This window comes from Erythrolamprus reginae, chromosome 3, assembly GCF_031021105.1.
Source record: "Erythrolamprus reginae isolate rEryReg1 chromosome 3, rEryReg1.hap1, whole genome shotgun sequence".
Taxonomy (NCBI): Eukaryota; Metazoa; Chordata; class Lepidosauria; order Squamata; family Dipsadidae; genus Erythrolamprus; species Erythrolamprus reginae.
In genome coordinates, this window is record NC_091952.1 from 185,081,348 (window position 1) to 185,095,325 (window position 13,978).

The 13,978-nt window shown below is 39.6% G+C and overlaps 1 protein-coding gene across 1 annotated transcript in view; it reads left to right on the top strand.

The window, feature by feature from the left end:
• PARD6G (par-6 family cell polarity regulator gamma) overlaps positions 1-13,978 on the top strand; it is a 118,910-nt gene that overhangs the window by 34,656 nt on the left and 70,276 nt on the right. The window contains exon 2 of the mRNA XM_070747398.1: positions 6,008-6,230. Within this exon, the coding sequence (XP_070603499.1) occupies positions 6,008-6,230 (223 nt within the window). The remainder of the gene's footprint in view (positions 1-6,007; positions 6,231-13,978) is intronic.

The following is a 13,978-nucleotide window of genomic DNA, read 5'->3' on the forward strand; positions in this document are numbered from 1 at the left end:
TCTTATTTTGGGATACTTTATATGTTTATTTATTGGATTTCTATGCCACCCCTCTCCGAGGACTCGGGGCGGCTCACAACATACAACATACAGTATACAAATACAAAATCTTAAATCCAATTAATTAATTAAAAATGTAAACTCCCCCCAAAAGCCTAAAAAACAATCATTCCATTCACTCAACATTCTCTCAATACATTCATTGGCCAAGGGGCCAAGATCTAATGGCCCTAGGCCTGGTGGCATAAATGAGTCTTCAGACTCTTACGGAAGGCAAGGAGTGTGTGGGGGGCAGTATGAATCTCTGGGGGGAGCTGATTCCAGGGGGCCGGGGCCCCCACAGAAAAGGGAGAAGGGAGAATAGGGTGCCTTTGCACATTGAGTGAGGAGGCTGGGCTGGGAAGCCCACTGCAGACAGCGAGCAAATGTCTTTCAACTCAGGGGCTGAAAGTCTCACCTGGATTTTGACAGGGAGGATTTTCAATTCCTGAATGAAGCCTCCCAGTGTCCCCCTTCCCTCTAAGGCACCCAATTCAATTCAATTCAATTCAATTTATTAGATTTGTATGCCACCCCTCTCCGAAGACTCGGGGCGGCTCACAACAACAATAAAAACAGTATAACAATGGAACAAATCTAATAATAAAATTACATTAAAAAACCCCAACAATTTAAAAACCATACAACACATACATACCAAACATAAAATATAAGAAAGCCTGGGGGAGATGTCTTAATTCCCTCATGCCTGGTGATATAGGTGGGTCTTGAGTAACTTGCGAAAGACAAGGAGGGTGGGGGCCGTTCTAATCTCTGGGGGGAGTTGTTTCCAGTGGGCCGGGGCCGCCACAGAGAAGGCTCTTCCCCTGGGGCCCGCCAAACGACATTGTTTGGTCGACAGGACCCGGAGAAGGCCAACTGTGTGGGACCTTATCGGCCGCTGGGATTCATGCTCCTTACCTGGGAGGCTGTCTACTTAATCAACCACAAAATCGCTTAATGACTAAAACTGGGAGGGGTTGAATTGCAGTCCTAGCAGTCACCTGGGTGTCTTTCTTAATAACTGCTTTGCCCTGGTCCCAATTGAGTTGAAGACTGCCTGTATTTGATTGCAAAACCAGTCTCTATTCAGTTAATGTTTATGTATTGCATTAACTTTTGCAGTGAATTTATTTTCGTATACACTCTTTATTATTGCTGGCACTCAAGTGATATGAAAATAGACAAGAATTCTGTTTGGGCTTAGGATGCGTTGATCGTTTCTTTTTTGCGACTAACTGCAAATCAACCAGACAGTGACAAACACTCAGGAGATTCCTATAATGACAGCCCATTGTTTGGGAAGTAAGCATACATAAATCTACTTTCTTAGTCACTATTTGTAGCGCTGTTAGCCTAAATTACTTTCATCTTACTTTTGCCTTTCCTCTTCTTTTCTCTCTCTAGCTTTGTAGTTGCACTTGAGTTGTTTGCACTAGGCAAGCAGATCAGAGTAGATTACTGTATTTCATTGTTTAAAAATTGCACTAATACGTAGATTAAGTTCCTGTAGTAAAGGATTGTCCTGGCTGGTGTCTTACTGTTGTCTGTGTGATAGGCAAACATTAGAAGCTTCTAAATCTACTTAGCAGCTAAGTGATAGGAAAGTTCAAAGCAACGAAGAAATAATTCAGAAAGTAGAGACAAACACCAGCTATGAGATATTCTGCTTGGCACTCTACGTTGCTGCTCACTAGCCTTTAATTATGGGGGAAAGAATGGAAATAACTTTTTTTCCATAAAATAAACAGTTGGGAAGTACTTGGCCTCAGTCTAAGAATGGTTAACTCATAATTCACAAAGTATTTTGGCACGTAGGGCTTGTGGATATGTTTCAAGTTGATAGATGCTTTCTACAAAGCCTCTTAATGTATATATGCTTAAGAGTTGTTTTTCTGCAACAGGTATGAGACTTGCATTACCTTTTAATTGTTACACTCACTGATCATTACATGTCTTAGCTTTTACAAGCTTTGGACTTCACAGAATCTTTTTTTCATTGCTTTCCGGTCTGGGAAGTACTCAATGGAAGCTTGCAAACAATTAAACTTCCATGTTTTGTATGATAGCAGTTTAAAGTGGTAATAACAATTATTTCTACTCATGATTTTTGAAGGCACTTGCGTATGCTTAATCTCTGGTTGCAAATAGGCCTGCTCTGTTTCTGTTGCTTTTATGTTATGTTTTGGTTTTGTTTATGTAAATCATTCTTCTGTTAATATATAGAATTATGGCTCATATACTAATATGGTACAGTGGTACCTCTACCTACGAACTTTTCTAGATAAGAACCGGGTTTTCAATTTTTTTTTGCGTCTTCTCAAGAACCATTTTCCACTTACAAACCCGAGCCTCCAAAACTGTAACTGGAAAAGGTAGGGAGAAGCCTCCATGGGACCTCTCTAGGAATCTCCTGGGAGGAAACAGGGCTGGGAAAGGTGGGAAAAAGCCTCTGTGGGGCCTCTCTAGGAATCTTCTGGGAGGAAACAGGGCCAGAAAAGGTTTGGGAGAAGCCTCCATGGGGCCTCTCCAGGAATCTCCTAGGAGAAAACAGGGCTGGAAAAGGCGGGGAGAAGCCTCCATGGGGCCTCTCTAGGAATTTCCTGGGAGGAAACAGGGCCGGAAAAGGCGGGGAGAAGCCTCCATGGGGCCTCTCTAGGAATCTCCTGGGAGGAAACAGGGCCTCCACCCTCCCTGTGGTTTCCCCAGTCGCACACATTATTTGTTTTTACATTGATTCCTATGGGGAAAATTGCTTCTTCTTACAAACTTTTCTACTAAAGAACCTAGTCACAGAGCGAATTAAGTTTGTAAGTAGAGGCACCACTGTATATTGTAATTCTGTTTGAATCTTAAGCATTTTACTCTTCATTTAAAAAATAGCTTATCCCCAGTGTGTAAAAATGCAATATACACCACATTCCTGGTTTTGTTATTGTGTCAGTGTGCCTGTGTGTGTGTGTGCGTGTGTGTGTGTGTGTGTGTGTGTGTTGGGGAGGGGAGGGGAGGGGAGGAGGGAGGGAGGGAGAGAGAAAGAATATATCTCTGTGGATAGATGATTTTATTAGACAGAACATACTTCTTTAACAGCAACTGCTTTATTATTTTCTTATCTCTATGGTTGACTAATCTTTATTCAGTATTCTTCTAGTCTAGAGCATTCAGTATGTTTCATGCAACTATTCCCTTCAATTGCTGCTGACTCCCCTTAAAGTACCACTTAACAAGTGAAGTCTCTTGTGTATACTGTATCTCCAATTTTCCCTCAGAGCTTGTATAGTAACTTGCTTCCCCATGCTTGATACCTTTTAACATCCCTGAACAAACACTAGATTGCTGAAAGTTGGGGATCTTTATTGGCTTCTATTAACTCTTTCAAGTATTGTGATCAAAGCAAGGACTACTATATGATAGTAACTTTCTCATTGACGACATTATTTTTGGTTTTCCTTAACTTACTCTGATAGAATAAGCTTTTTTTTTACCTGTACAGCCACTTTCTAATTTTTTTCTGCATTAATTTGCCCTAATGTCAACATTAAGAGTTGAGGGAAACTATACTGCTCAAAAAATAAAAGGAACACTCAAATTACACATCCTAGACCTGAATGAATGAAATATTCCCATTGAATACTTTGTTCTGTACAAAGTTGAATGTGAACAACCAGTGTTCCCTCTAATTTTTTTTGGGGGGGGGGGCGGAAAAGTATAGTGTCTGAGCGGCAGTCCCTTTGGGACTGGGCGGCACAGAAATAATAAATAAACAAACAAATAAATAAACAAACAAATAAACAAACAAACAAAAAACCCACCCTGTTTTGCCTCAGAGAATTTCAAAATAAAATACTGTACTGTGTGTCTATAACAGTGAGCTCATAATAGGGCAACTCTATCAATATCAAAATGCCACTTAAATAGTTGAGCTAGTTTCAAACTAGATTTTGATTTTCTTTCTCTCTTCCTTACTCCCATTCTTTTTCTTTCTCTTTTCCTTCCTCTCTTTTTTCTATCTGTTTCTCTCTCTTCCTCTCTCTCTCCTTCCCTCTCACTCTTTCCCTCTCGGCTTCTGGGCAGGTTTGGAAAACTCTGAGTTGATTATGATTTTTAAGTGAGCGATCACCTATGTTCAATTAATTGGAACTATGTGCACAACAGCATGTGAAATTGATTGATTGATTGATTAGATTTGTATGCCGCCCCTCTCCGTAGACTCGGGGCGGCTATTGTCAATCAGTGTTGCTTCCTAAGTGGACAGTTTGATTTCACAGAAGTTTGATTTACTTGGAGCTATATTGTGTTGTTTATGTGTTCCCTTTATTTTTTTGAGCAGTGTATCTTCAATGGGAATGTCATAAGCACTGCCCTTTTCGTTGTAGCAGAAAAGTAGTGTATGCTTTGTTATTAGATTGATTCTGCTTTGAGCAGAAGCATCCAAAGATAATTAAAGGTGATTAATGATACTGGCATTTATAGCATAGGACAGTGCATGCTTTGAAATTATATGGAACAAAAGCTTTGAATTTGAATAAACACAGCATTTCTCTGCCTACGTGAGTGTTGTTCTTTCCCTCATTTCTGCGCGGACACGAAAAAAGGATGTGATTGCTTTAATCAGATGAATCACCAAAGTCGAGCTTTTTACAATTTGGGGAAAGACGGGGATGAAATGGAATTTAGACAATCAAAGCAGGGGAGCATCGCAAGAACAGACATTTGACATAGGAAGCAGAATATCTAGGACCGGGGTGTCAAACTTGATTTCATTGAAGGCTGCATCAAAATTGTGTTTGACCTAAGGGGGTGCTGGGGAAGGTGTGGCCAGACTGGGCATGGCCAGCTTGATGTCACTCATGTCAGGGGCACCTGTGGTGGCCTGAGTGCTCTGCCAGCGAAGATGGACACCCAATCTCCGTTTTCAGCTGTGACAGCCTCTTGTAGCCCGCTGCCAGCAAAAACAGGTTCCCAAGCTCTGTTTTCACTGGCAGTGGGTTGCAGGAGGCCGTCCCAGCTGAAAACGGAGATTGGGATCCTGTTTTCGCTGTCAGAGGCAGGGGTGGGCTACTGCCCGGATGTCGGGGAATGCAATGGGGTAGTGAAAATGGAGCTCCACCCCAGAGCATCCAATTCGCACTGAAAGATGTTGAAAGAAAATGCAGGGCATCCTGCATAAGCCAGGCCCACAGCGTGGTCGTAAAAATTTTGGTAGCCCTTCACAGGGCAGAGGCACTATGGGCCAGTCCTTAACTGTTTCCAGGGCAGTCCGGTGGGCCAGATCTGAGCACGAAAGATTAAATTACAATTGTGGAAAACATTTTAACATTGAATTAATTTTCACATTTTTAGCTGTTCTTTCAAAATCATAAATGTTACTATAGATAGTCCTCAATGAACAACTGTCTTGTTTAGCAACCATTCAAATTATGATGGTGCAGAAAAAATGTAACTTTATGACCACTCCTCAAACTTACAACCATCGCAGTGGCACTGCAGTCCTATGATCGCTATTTATTGTTATTATTATTTATTAGATTTGTATGCCGCCCCTCTCCGAGGACTCAAAGCAGGAGGCCGTCCCAGCTATTTGAGCACTTTGCAGTTGGCTGACATTTATAAACATTGTGAGATTCCCGCTGTCACATGATTGCTAATTGTGAGCTTCGCAGCTGACTTCCAACAATCAAAGTGAATACAAAAGCTGGCAGTAAAATCAGATTACGGTCACAGGAGGTCTCAGTTAATGACCACAGCAGAACTGACATTGTAAGTCTGGCATGGTCATTTTATTTAACAACTGCATTGCTTAACAATTTCAATTGTGATCATTGAGGACAATTTCTAGTACAAAACCCTGCAAAAATGTATATGCTACTTTTTAAGGAGAAAAAGGGTAAACTGAGAGCTACATTTCCCATCCTAAAGATCCTGACACATGGTCATTTCTCCCCTTTTTTTCCTCCCTTGATCTTAGTTTGGAGCAGAATTTCGAAGATTTTCTCTGGATCGTTTCAAGCCAGGAAAATTCGAAGATTTCTACAAACTTCTACTTCACATCCACCATATTTCCAACATGGCGGTAATGATAGGCTACGCTGACATCCACGGGGATCTTCTTCCCATTAATAATGATGACAACTTCTTCAAGGCCGTTTCCAGCGCAAACCCATTGCTTAGGATTTTTATCCAAAAACAAGGTGTGTTAAAATATTGAAAAGTTAAATGACATGATTGGTTTTTTTCCTCAGATGAAATTAGAATTAGATGCAGCTACTGGGGGGCGGGAAGATATTAAGATGGGAGCTGTAACCATAGTAATCATCTATACCGTGTTTCCCTGAAAATAAGACAGTTGTGCTACATGTTATTTTCGGGGGGTGCCTTATATTTCTCAAATAAGACAAATTCACAGGCAGAAAAGCTGACACCCCCAAAGAAAGTGTACCGTACGGTACACTGATTACGGTACGGTACCTGTCAGTATGGCACCCATACACACAAACGACAGCACTTATATGGTACAACAGTATACTCCCGCTATTGCAGCTTCCGGCCACCAGAGGAACTACAGTCTACGCACTGTAGTGGAGACTGTAATGGCGGTGAGACAGCAGCAGACTGTGTCTGCTGTACTGGATGGTACAAAGCGATGGAAGGGGCCAGCAGGGGACGCCACATTATTACGGTACCGCTATGAACAACTTTGAATGGTACCGTATGTTTTTCCACCGTACCGTATGTAAACTTGACTACGCCTTATTTTCGGGGGGTGCCTTATATTAGCAAATTCTGTGAAACCTCTGACATGCCTTACTTTCGGAGTACGTCTTATTTTCGGGGAAACGGTACATTTTTATCTTTTGGGTCACCCCCAGCGTGGTACCCCTGAATAGAGTGTTGTCCTTGATGACTTCCCAACTAAAAAGCTTTAAATGGGGCAAATAAACTGTAGTTAGGCAAGTGAGAAAAATACTTCAGACAAAAGACAGTAGCACATTAACATTTTTTCTTAGCATACCCTCAGAATAATTAGCATATTTTCCTTATTAATATGGCAAGTGCCATCTTGCTAGTAACGGGCAAGAATGGAGTATCTTTCAGAAATTGTTCCTTTTTATATTTAGAAAGGTGCTTAAAACCGAAACAACCACTAAAGTTTGCAGAATGCTGCTTGCATAAACAAATAACACTCGAAATTACAGTGTTTTGCATCTTAGGAAAAACAAGGATGAATTTTGCTGGTATGTGATGCTAGAAAAATTACAGTGTCTAGAATGTGTAAAGATGCTTCACGTTAAGGTTGTAAATAGGATGGATAATTTTATTATGTTTGCTGGACATGTAAAAAAGCTTTTAAAAAGGTTGGACTCAGCGATGGGTTGCTACTGGTGTGATAGGAGACTGCACCAGTAGCGTCCACCAGATTGCACAATTTGTGCACGACCGCTCCGGTGCCAGTCCTTCCTTGCATATGTGTGGAAGCAAAATCATGCTGGGGACATGTACACATGTGTACATTGTGTGTGCGCACGCACACACACATGCAAGAATCCTCATGCTGCATGCGCAGCACACTGGTAGCAACAGGTAAGAGCAATCCACCCCTGGTTGGGCTCAAATGTGAATCAGAGGGTTTTAAAGGTTGGCTTTCAGCCAAAACCAGAACATGGGATGAAACAGTTTTTATGTATTAAAAACTACAATGAGATTACTGTACTCAGAACGATATAATGTTTTTGCAATTACACAATGGAGGAATGGTGAATGAAGATGGCAGAACTTGCCAAAATTGCTAAATTGACTTGTTTGACTAGAGAAAAGACAAAATCCACATTTATGGATGACTGGAACCCCCTTATGGATATTTTGCATTAAAAAGTGGGGGGTTAAACTTATGATTTATGGTTTTGATTATTAGACAGTTGCTATGGTATAGAAAGGAAAGGATAATAAGGTAATTTTCGAGAGTGGTTAAATTGTCATTGTAAGTATAACTTTTACAAGAAAATCAGAAGCTACATCTTTATCTTTCTTTTATTTTTATTTTTTGCATTTTCTTTTCTTACTTTCTTTTTCTTTTTTTCCTTCTATTTTAGCTTGCAATAGTTCTTGCTATTGTTAAAATTTTAGGCAACCATTATATAAAACTCTATCCCAATTTCATTATAAAAATGAAATCGGGATAGAGTTCCGTCTCCTGAGATTGCTTTGTCCTTCTATAGTAATAAAGTACAGATTTTATTTATTTGTTTTGTTTTATATTACTTGCTACTATTCTGAGAACTTTTGTTCACATACTTTTTACACTAGGGATCCATGGTGTTCCTGATTGGCTTGTCTGATAGATTTGTTTTTATATTCCCGGGTTAAACCTATCAGTTACACAAAACTGAACCATGAATTCCTTCTCAAACTGCCATATTCCGCAGACGTTTATGGAACACCGATTTTCTTCCCCTTCATCTATGGTTGATTCCACCCTCAAGGTCACAAATTTACAAATAAGGGAATAGATTTTATAATATTGCTATCTGTCAAGAAAATATGCCTCATGTGTAGTTAATTTCAATGAATTTATCAAAGAGGAGGATAAAAAGTATATATTAAAAGTATTACAGTATTAGCATTTTTTTCTCTGAAACTTTAACATATCAAAAAAATACCATTTATTATTATTTTAGGCACTAATTCTGTGGGGGGTTTTTTTTTTACTGCTTATGTTGTTTTTACTATATGTTGGAGAAAAATTTTAAAAAATTGTACACCCCACCCCCCAAAAAAACAACAAATTTACATGACATAAAACAGGTATTGATGATGGGAGGGGAAGGCTTTGCAACAAAATAAGGATTAAATAAAATTAACACCAACTATTGTGGTAATGCCAATGGAAATGGACAGGCAGAATTTTGAGATATGTTGCCTTTGAGAGGAACCAATCAATGGAGTATAAAGTTGAGTGTGCTGGACTAGAACAGGGGTCTCTTTAACCCAACAACTAGAACAGGGGTCAACTTTAACCCAACAACTGGGTTACTACCAATTTAACAACTGCAGTGCTTCACTTAACAACTGGTGCAAGAAAAGTTGTAAAATGGGGCAAAACTCACTTAGCAAATTTCTCACTTTGTAACTGGCTCAATTGGTGGTAATATGTCGTGGACTACCTATATAAAATAAGCCTAAAATGTGAAGATCTGGAAAAATTATGTTTCCCTTTCACATTCCCTTATCAGCCATTCTAACAGTAACAACTGTTGTCTTCAACTTTGCTTACTTCCAGTGTAAAACCTATGCTGAATGTCAGAGTGGTAGTTTTTTGCAAAGGCTTGCCAAGGCTTAACTTTGGAGGAAAGGCTTTGCTTTCATTTTGATACCAAATCAAAACATCCCTTTTTCCTCCAATAATCTGAACATCTATTTTTCTTTTAAGTGATTTTGTTGGCTTGAATATGTTTTTCTAATCTTGGAATTGTACTTTAAGATAAATAACACAAGAAGCCAGTGCCCTATCCTGCGATCTTTGGTAAAGAAATAGTTGTTATTATGCTTAAAGCTGGCTGGACTTAAATGATTAGATTTGTGTGTGTGTGTGAATTTTAAGATCAAAGCCTTTAAAGTACTCCAAAGTTTTAAATGGTGTTTCTTTGCCAATGCATTTTGCCTTTTTCTGTCTGTTGTTGCTTGGTACACCAGCAAAGCAGATTGTAGCCGGATTACTATATTGGTCCAATACTCTTCTCTTATTTCAGAGTCAAAGGAATATCCAGATGTCCTGCTTAAGGGTCTCTCTTTCCTCCTCCCCCCCAGCCCCCACCTGCCTGTGCAAACTGAGGCCATTGATGCTCTTAATTGCAATTGAAATAGATACCTTTCTGCAGGTGGTGAAGTTCATAGAGGCAACGTGCAATGCGAATTTAGATCCCAGCTGTGTTTCGTTGGATAACTTTGGGGGCCATTTTTTTACATTTATTATTTATTCATTTGACTTGTATGCCACCCGATCCCGTAGGACTCAGGATTTAGGATTTAACCTTTGTCCTCTGTCTGCATCAAAGGGACAATGTCTAATATTATGATGATAAGGAAGGGAATGTTATTTTGCATGAGCTTTGGGGATTGCAGTAGGAGGATCTTGTTCTGAATACAACAGGACATACAGTAAGTGAAGTAACACTGGCTGGATCTCTAAGGAAAAGATTCAGGGTTTTTTTTTATACATCCCCCCCACCCCCCAATAATTCAGCAGGCTGGAATGCAGAGCCTTCCTCTCTACTTAAATTAGTAGGCAGATTTTTCTTCCTATTGTCCATAGTGGGAAAGACCCAGATAGCCTAAATCAATGATGGCGAACCTTTATTGGTTCGTGTGCCAAAAGGAGGTGTTTGGGTCTGCTAACATGCTTGTACGTGCCCCCACACACACACACATACGCCTACACACAATCCCCCCTCATCCCTGCATATGGACACAGGCTTCACTGAAGCCTGCTATCTGAAAAAAATGCCCAAACGGGCAAATTAGAAGTTTGGAAAACGCACTTCCGATTTGCCCATTGTGCTGTTTTTTGCACTCCGGGGTTTTCAGGAAGCTTCCCTGAACCCTCTAGAGCAGGGGTTCCCAAACCTTTTACACAGGGGGCCAGTTCACTGTCCCTCAGACTGTTGGAGGGCCGGACTATAAAAAAAACTATGAACAAATCCCTATGCACACTGCACATACCTTATTTTAAAGCAAAAAACAAAATGGGAATGTACTATTTAAAGGGGGGAAGAAGTCTGAAATTCATATATGTTTATGTTTTGTTTTTAATTTTCTTTTGTTAACATCTGATTGTAGGTTTTCTTGGCTTATTGAGAATGTATAAAGAAAGAAGGAAGCACTTTGGCATAATGGTTAATAAGTTAGAAATATAATTGGTGTACTTTTTGAAGGAACATTAAGGAGGGAATTTAATTAAAAGAAAATGAATGTAACTGGATGACAAAATTAGGGAAAAAATTTTTTGCAACTTTTTTGACGATTGATATTAGTTACTAACAAAATACAGCATTTTACTCATAGAAAATTAGATGGAACACTGTGTTGTGTCACCCGTGGGCCGGATAAATGGCCTCAGTGGGCCGCATGCGCACAACAGCAAAACCGGAAGTACATTTTCCCAAAATTCCTGTTTGTCTGCTGGATGATTATTATTATTTTTTTGCCTCTGGGGCTTCAGGGAAGATTCTCCCTAAAGTGTCCAGAGGGTGAAACAGTTTTCCTAAGGCCAAAAATGCACGCGCTGAAGCTGATACAGGACAAAGTTTTGCATGCCTTCTAATATGGCTCCCCATGCCACCTGTGGTACGCGTGCCATAAGTTCGCCATCATGGGCCTAAATCCTGGATGCCCATTCACTTGATATTTTTTTTAAAGTCATGTGTTTTGCAGATGAAGAAATGATCTTGTATCATAAGAAGCAGCTACTTAAAACACTCAAAGCAGGTCTTCTTCATGTTCAAAATTGTTTGAAGCGTTTCGCTTATATCTACCACTTAGGAATACAAGTTGTACTTGGTGTCATTTCAATGGCATTCGACACATCACCTGAGGCACTGAGTTTAGTGTATCTATTAAATCGTTCAATGGCATCCTTGCTTCGATGTGCTCAGTGGATACCTATGAAATGTGGGCTATTTGGCAGACTTTTGATATGCTATGTGATACGAGGCAGCAAGATCCTGTTTTGGGATGCATGAGCTGATAGAAAATTATCACATGGGTGAAATTCTTTGCACTTTTGATATATGATAACCTCCACATGGATTGGTTATTAACTCCCATGAATGTAAGGTGACTACGATGTTAAACAAGGTTATTTTCTTTTTGTTTGCTTGTTTGTTTTTGTGGGGATGCTTAGTCCTGCATGACAGGCAGCTGTTAGAAGGGCCAGTTTATCAGAAGGAGCAAGAGGGCTGGCCTTCCAAGAGATAATTACTCATCTTGGATCTTCCCATCCATCTGAAGCTAACCTAACTTCTCTTTGTTCTCCGAGGTGGCAGGCCTGATGGTCAGCGAGATTATTTTGCATCACAAATGAGATTTGCCAGAACTCTTCTGGCAGCTTTAGGACAGCCGCCCCACTTGCTTTGGGCAACTGATAGATAGCAATTAAGACACTGGAGATAGTTTAATGGACTACCTCTTAAGGCCTGGTTGATTTATTGGCAAGAAGAAAAACATTTGCTTCTCTCATCAGCTTAAGGAAGTATATTTCTGATTGAAGAGTGGTTTATCCCATGCCTGTTAAAGAAAAGACCCACAGCTGACATTTATTTTAATGTGGCTTGCCTCTGTGTGTAAATTAGAAAAATAAGTAATTTACTGGCAGCCAATCAACATAATTATAAAGAGGAAAGATTTCATTATCAAACTTTAAATTACACAACTGTCTTTCCAATTAGAGGCAAGGAGCTATTGGTCCTCTAAGAGCTGCTACACTCTAACTCCCATCTTCTCCAACCAGAATAACTAACAATGATTCCTGGGATTCTAATTCACTGGTATCTGCTGAGCCACCATCCGTGCTCAAAATGTCTAGACTTAGGATTTAGGAATCCACTTAATATTTCAGTAGACAACTTGTTTAGCGGATTTAGAAAAGCATGAATGTAGGCATTTGTCCTATGGGACATTAACAAATCTGCCTTGCATAACTGCAGAGGGTAAGACATTAAGCAGGAGACCAATGAAAAGTCATGCTGGAGCCTTGATGAAAAGTCATGAAAAAGGTAACAGGTGGGGCAAAAAAATACCATATAGTTGGACTTCTGACTATAGGATGATTCTGTAATCCTTCATCCAGGGCAAGATCAAAGATGGAAGTGCTCCTTCATGTAGATGTCCAAAGAATTTTGGAGAAATCTAAATAAGTTCTTTTTTTACCTCTTTGAGAATAGCTGCTGGTGGTTAAAATTGTGGAACTGTATTTTGGAAAACGTCTATGGAGATTCTCAAGATACAATGTTCCCTCGATTTTCGCGGGTTTGAACTTTGCGAATAGCCTATACCAGTTTTTCAAAAAATATTAATTAAAAAATACTTCGCGGGGGTTTTTTTATACCACGGTTTTTCCCGCCCGATGACATCATACGTCATCGCCAAACTAATAATTTTTGCAAATAAATAAGAAAAAATAATAATTATTGTTAATAAATACATTTGTTTATAAATATCTGGATCACTAAGTGTCTTATTCAATGGTGAGTACCAGTAATAATGGTGAATAAATGGTTGCTAAGGGAATGGGAAATGGTAATTTAGGGGTTTAAAGGGATGGCTTGTGATACTGTCCATAGCCAAAAATGGTGTATTTACTTCCACATCTCTACTTCGCGGAAATTCGACTTTCGCGGGCGGTCTTGGAACGCATCCCCCGCGAAAATCGAGGGAACACTGTACTGAGAATTTTGTAAAGGGTGCTTTAATAAAGTATGGAAAAGAAGTTGACTACGCATTTATCCATAATTTTTAGTACCAATAGAGGAGATTTTTAAGATGTGATTTACAGTGGGTTGTTCTAACACTGTTGAGTTTGGAAGCAGTCACATCTGTTAAGTGGTTTTGGATTTTAAGTTTTATTTTTCTTGATAAAGGTGAATCATCAGGAGTTGAGGTCAACTTGAAGACAATTTTATTGTGCTTGATAACGGCTGTTCCAAGTACACCAGGCCCAGCTGAATAAAGCTATTCAAAAGAGGGTGACATTAGTTGGTTCATCAAGTTATTTCTAGTTAAACTAATGTCCACATTTTAAATAAGAGGAGACATATCCCAAATGTCAAAGTACTGAAGGGAGAACTGTCTGAGAACTGTGCTATAAAAGAGACTTTTGTCTTAGGGAATTTTAAAGTAAGCCTTTATTTCGATTATTTAAATAATGCTACTCTTCTACATTGCCAGC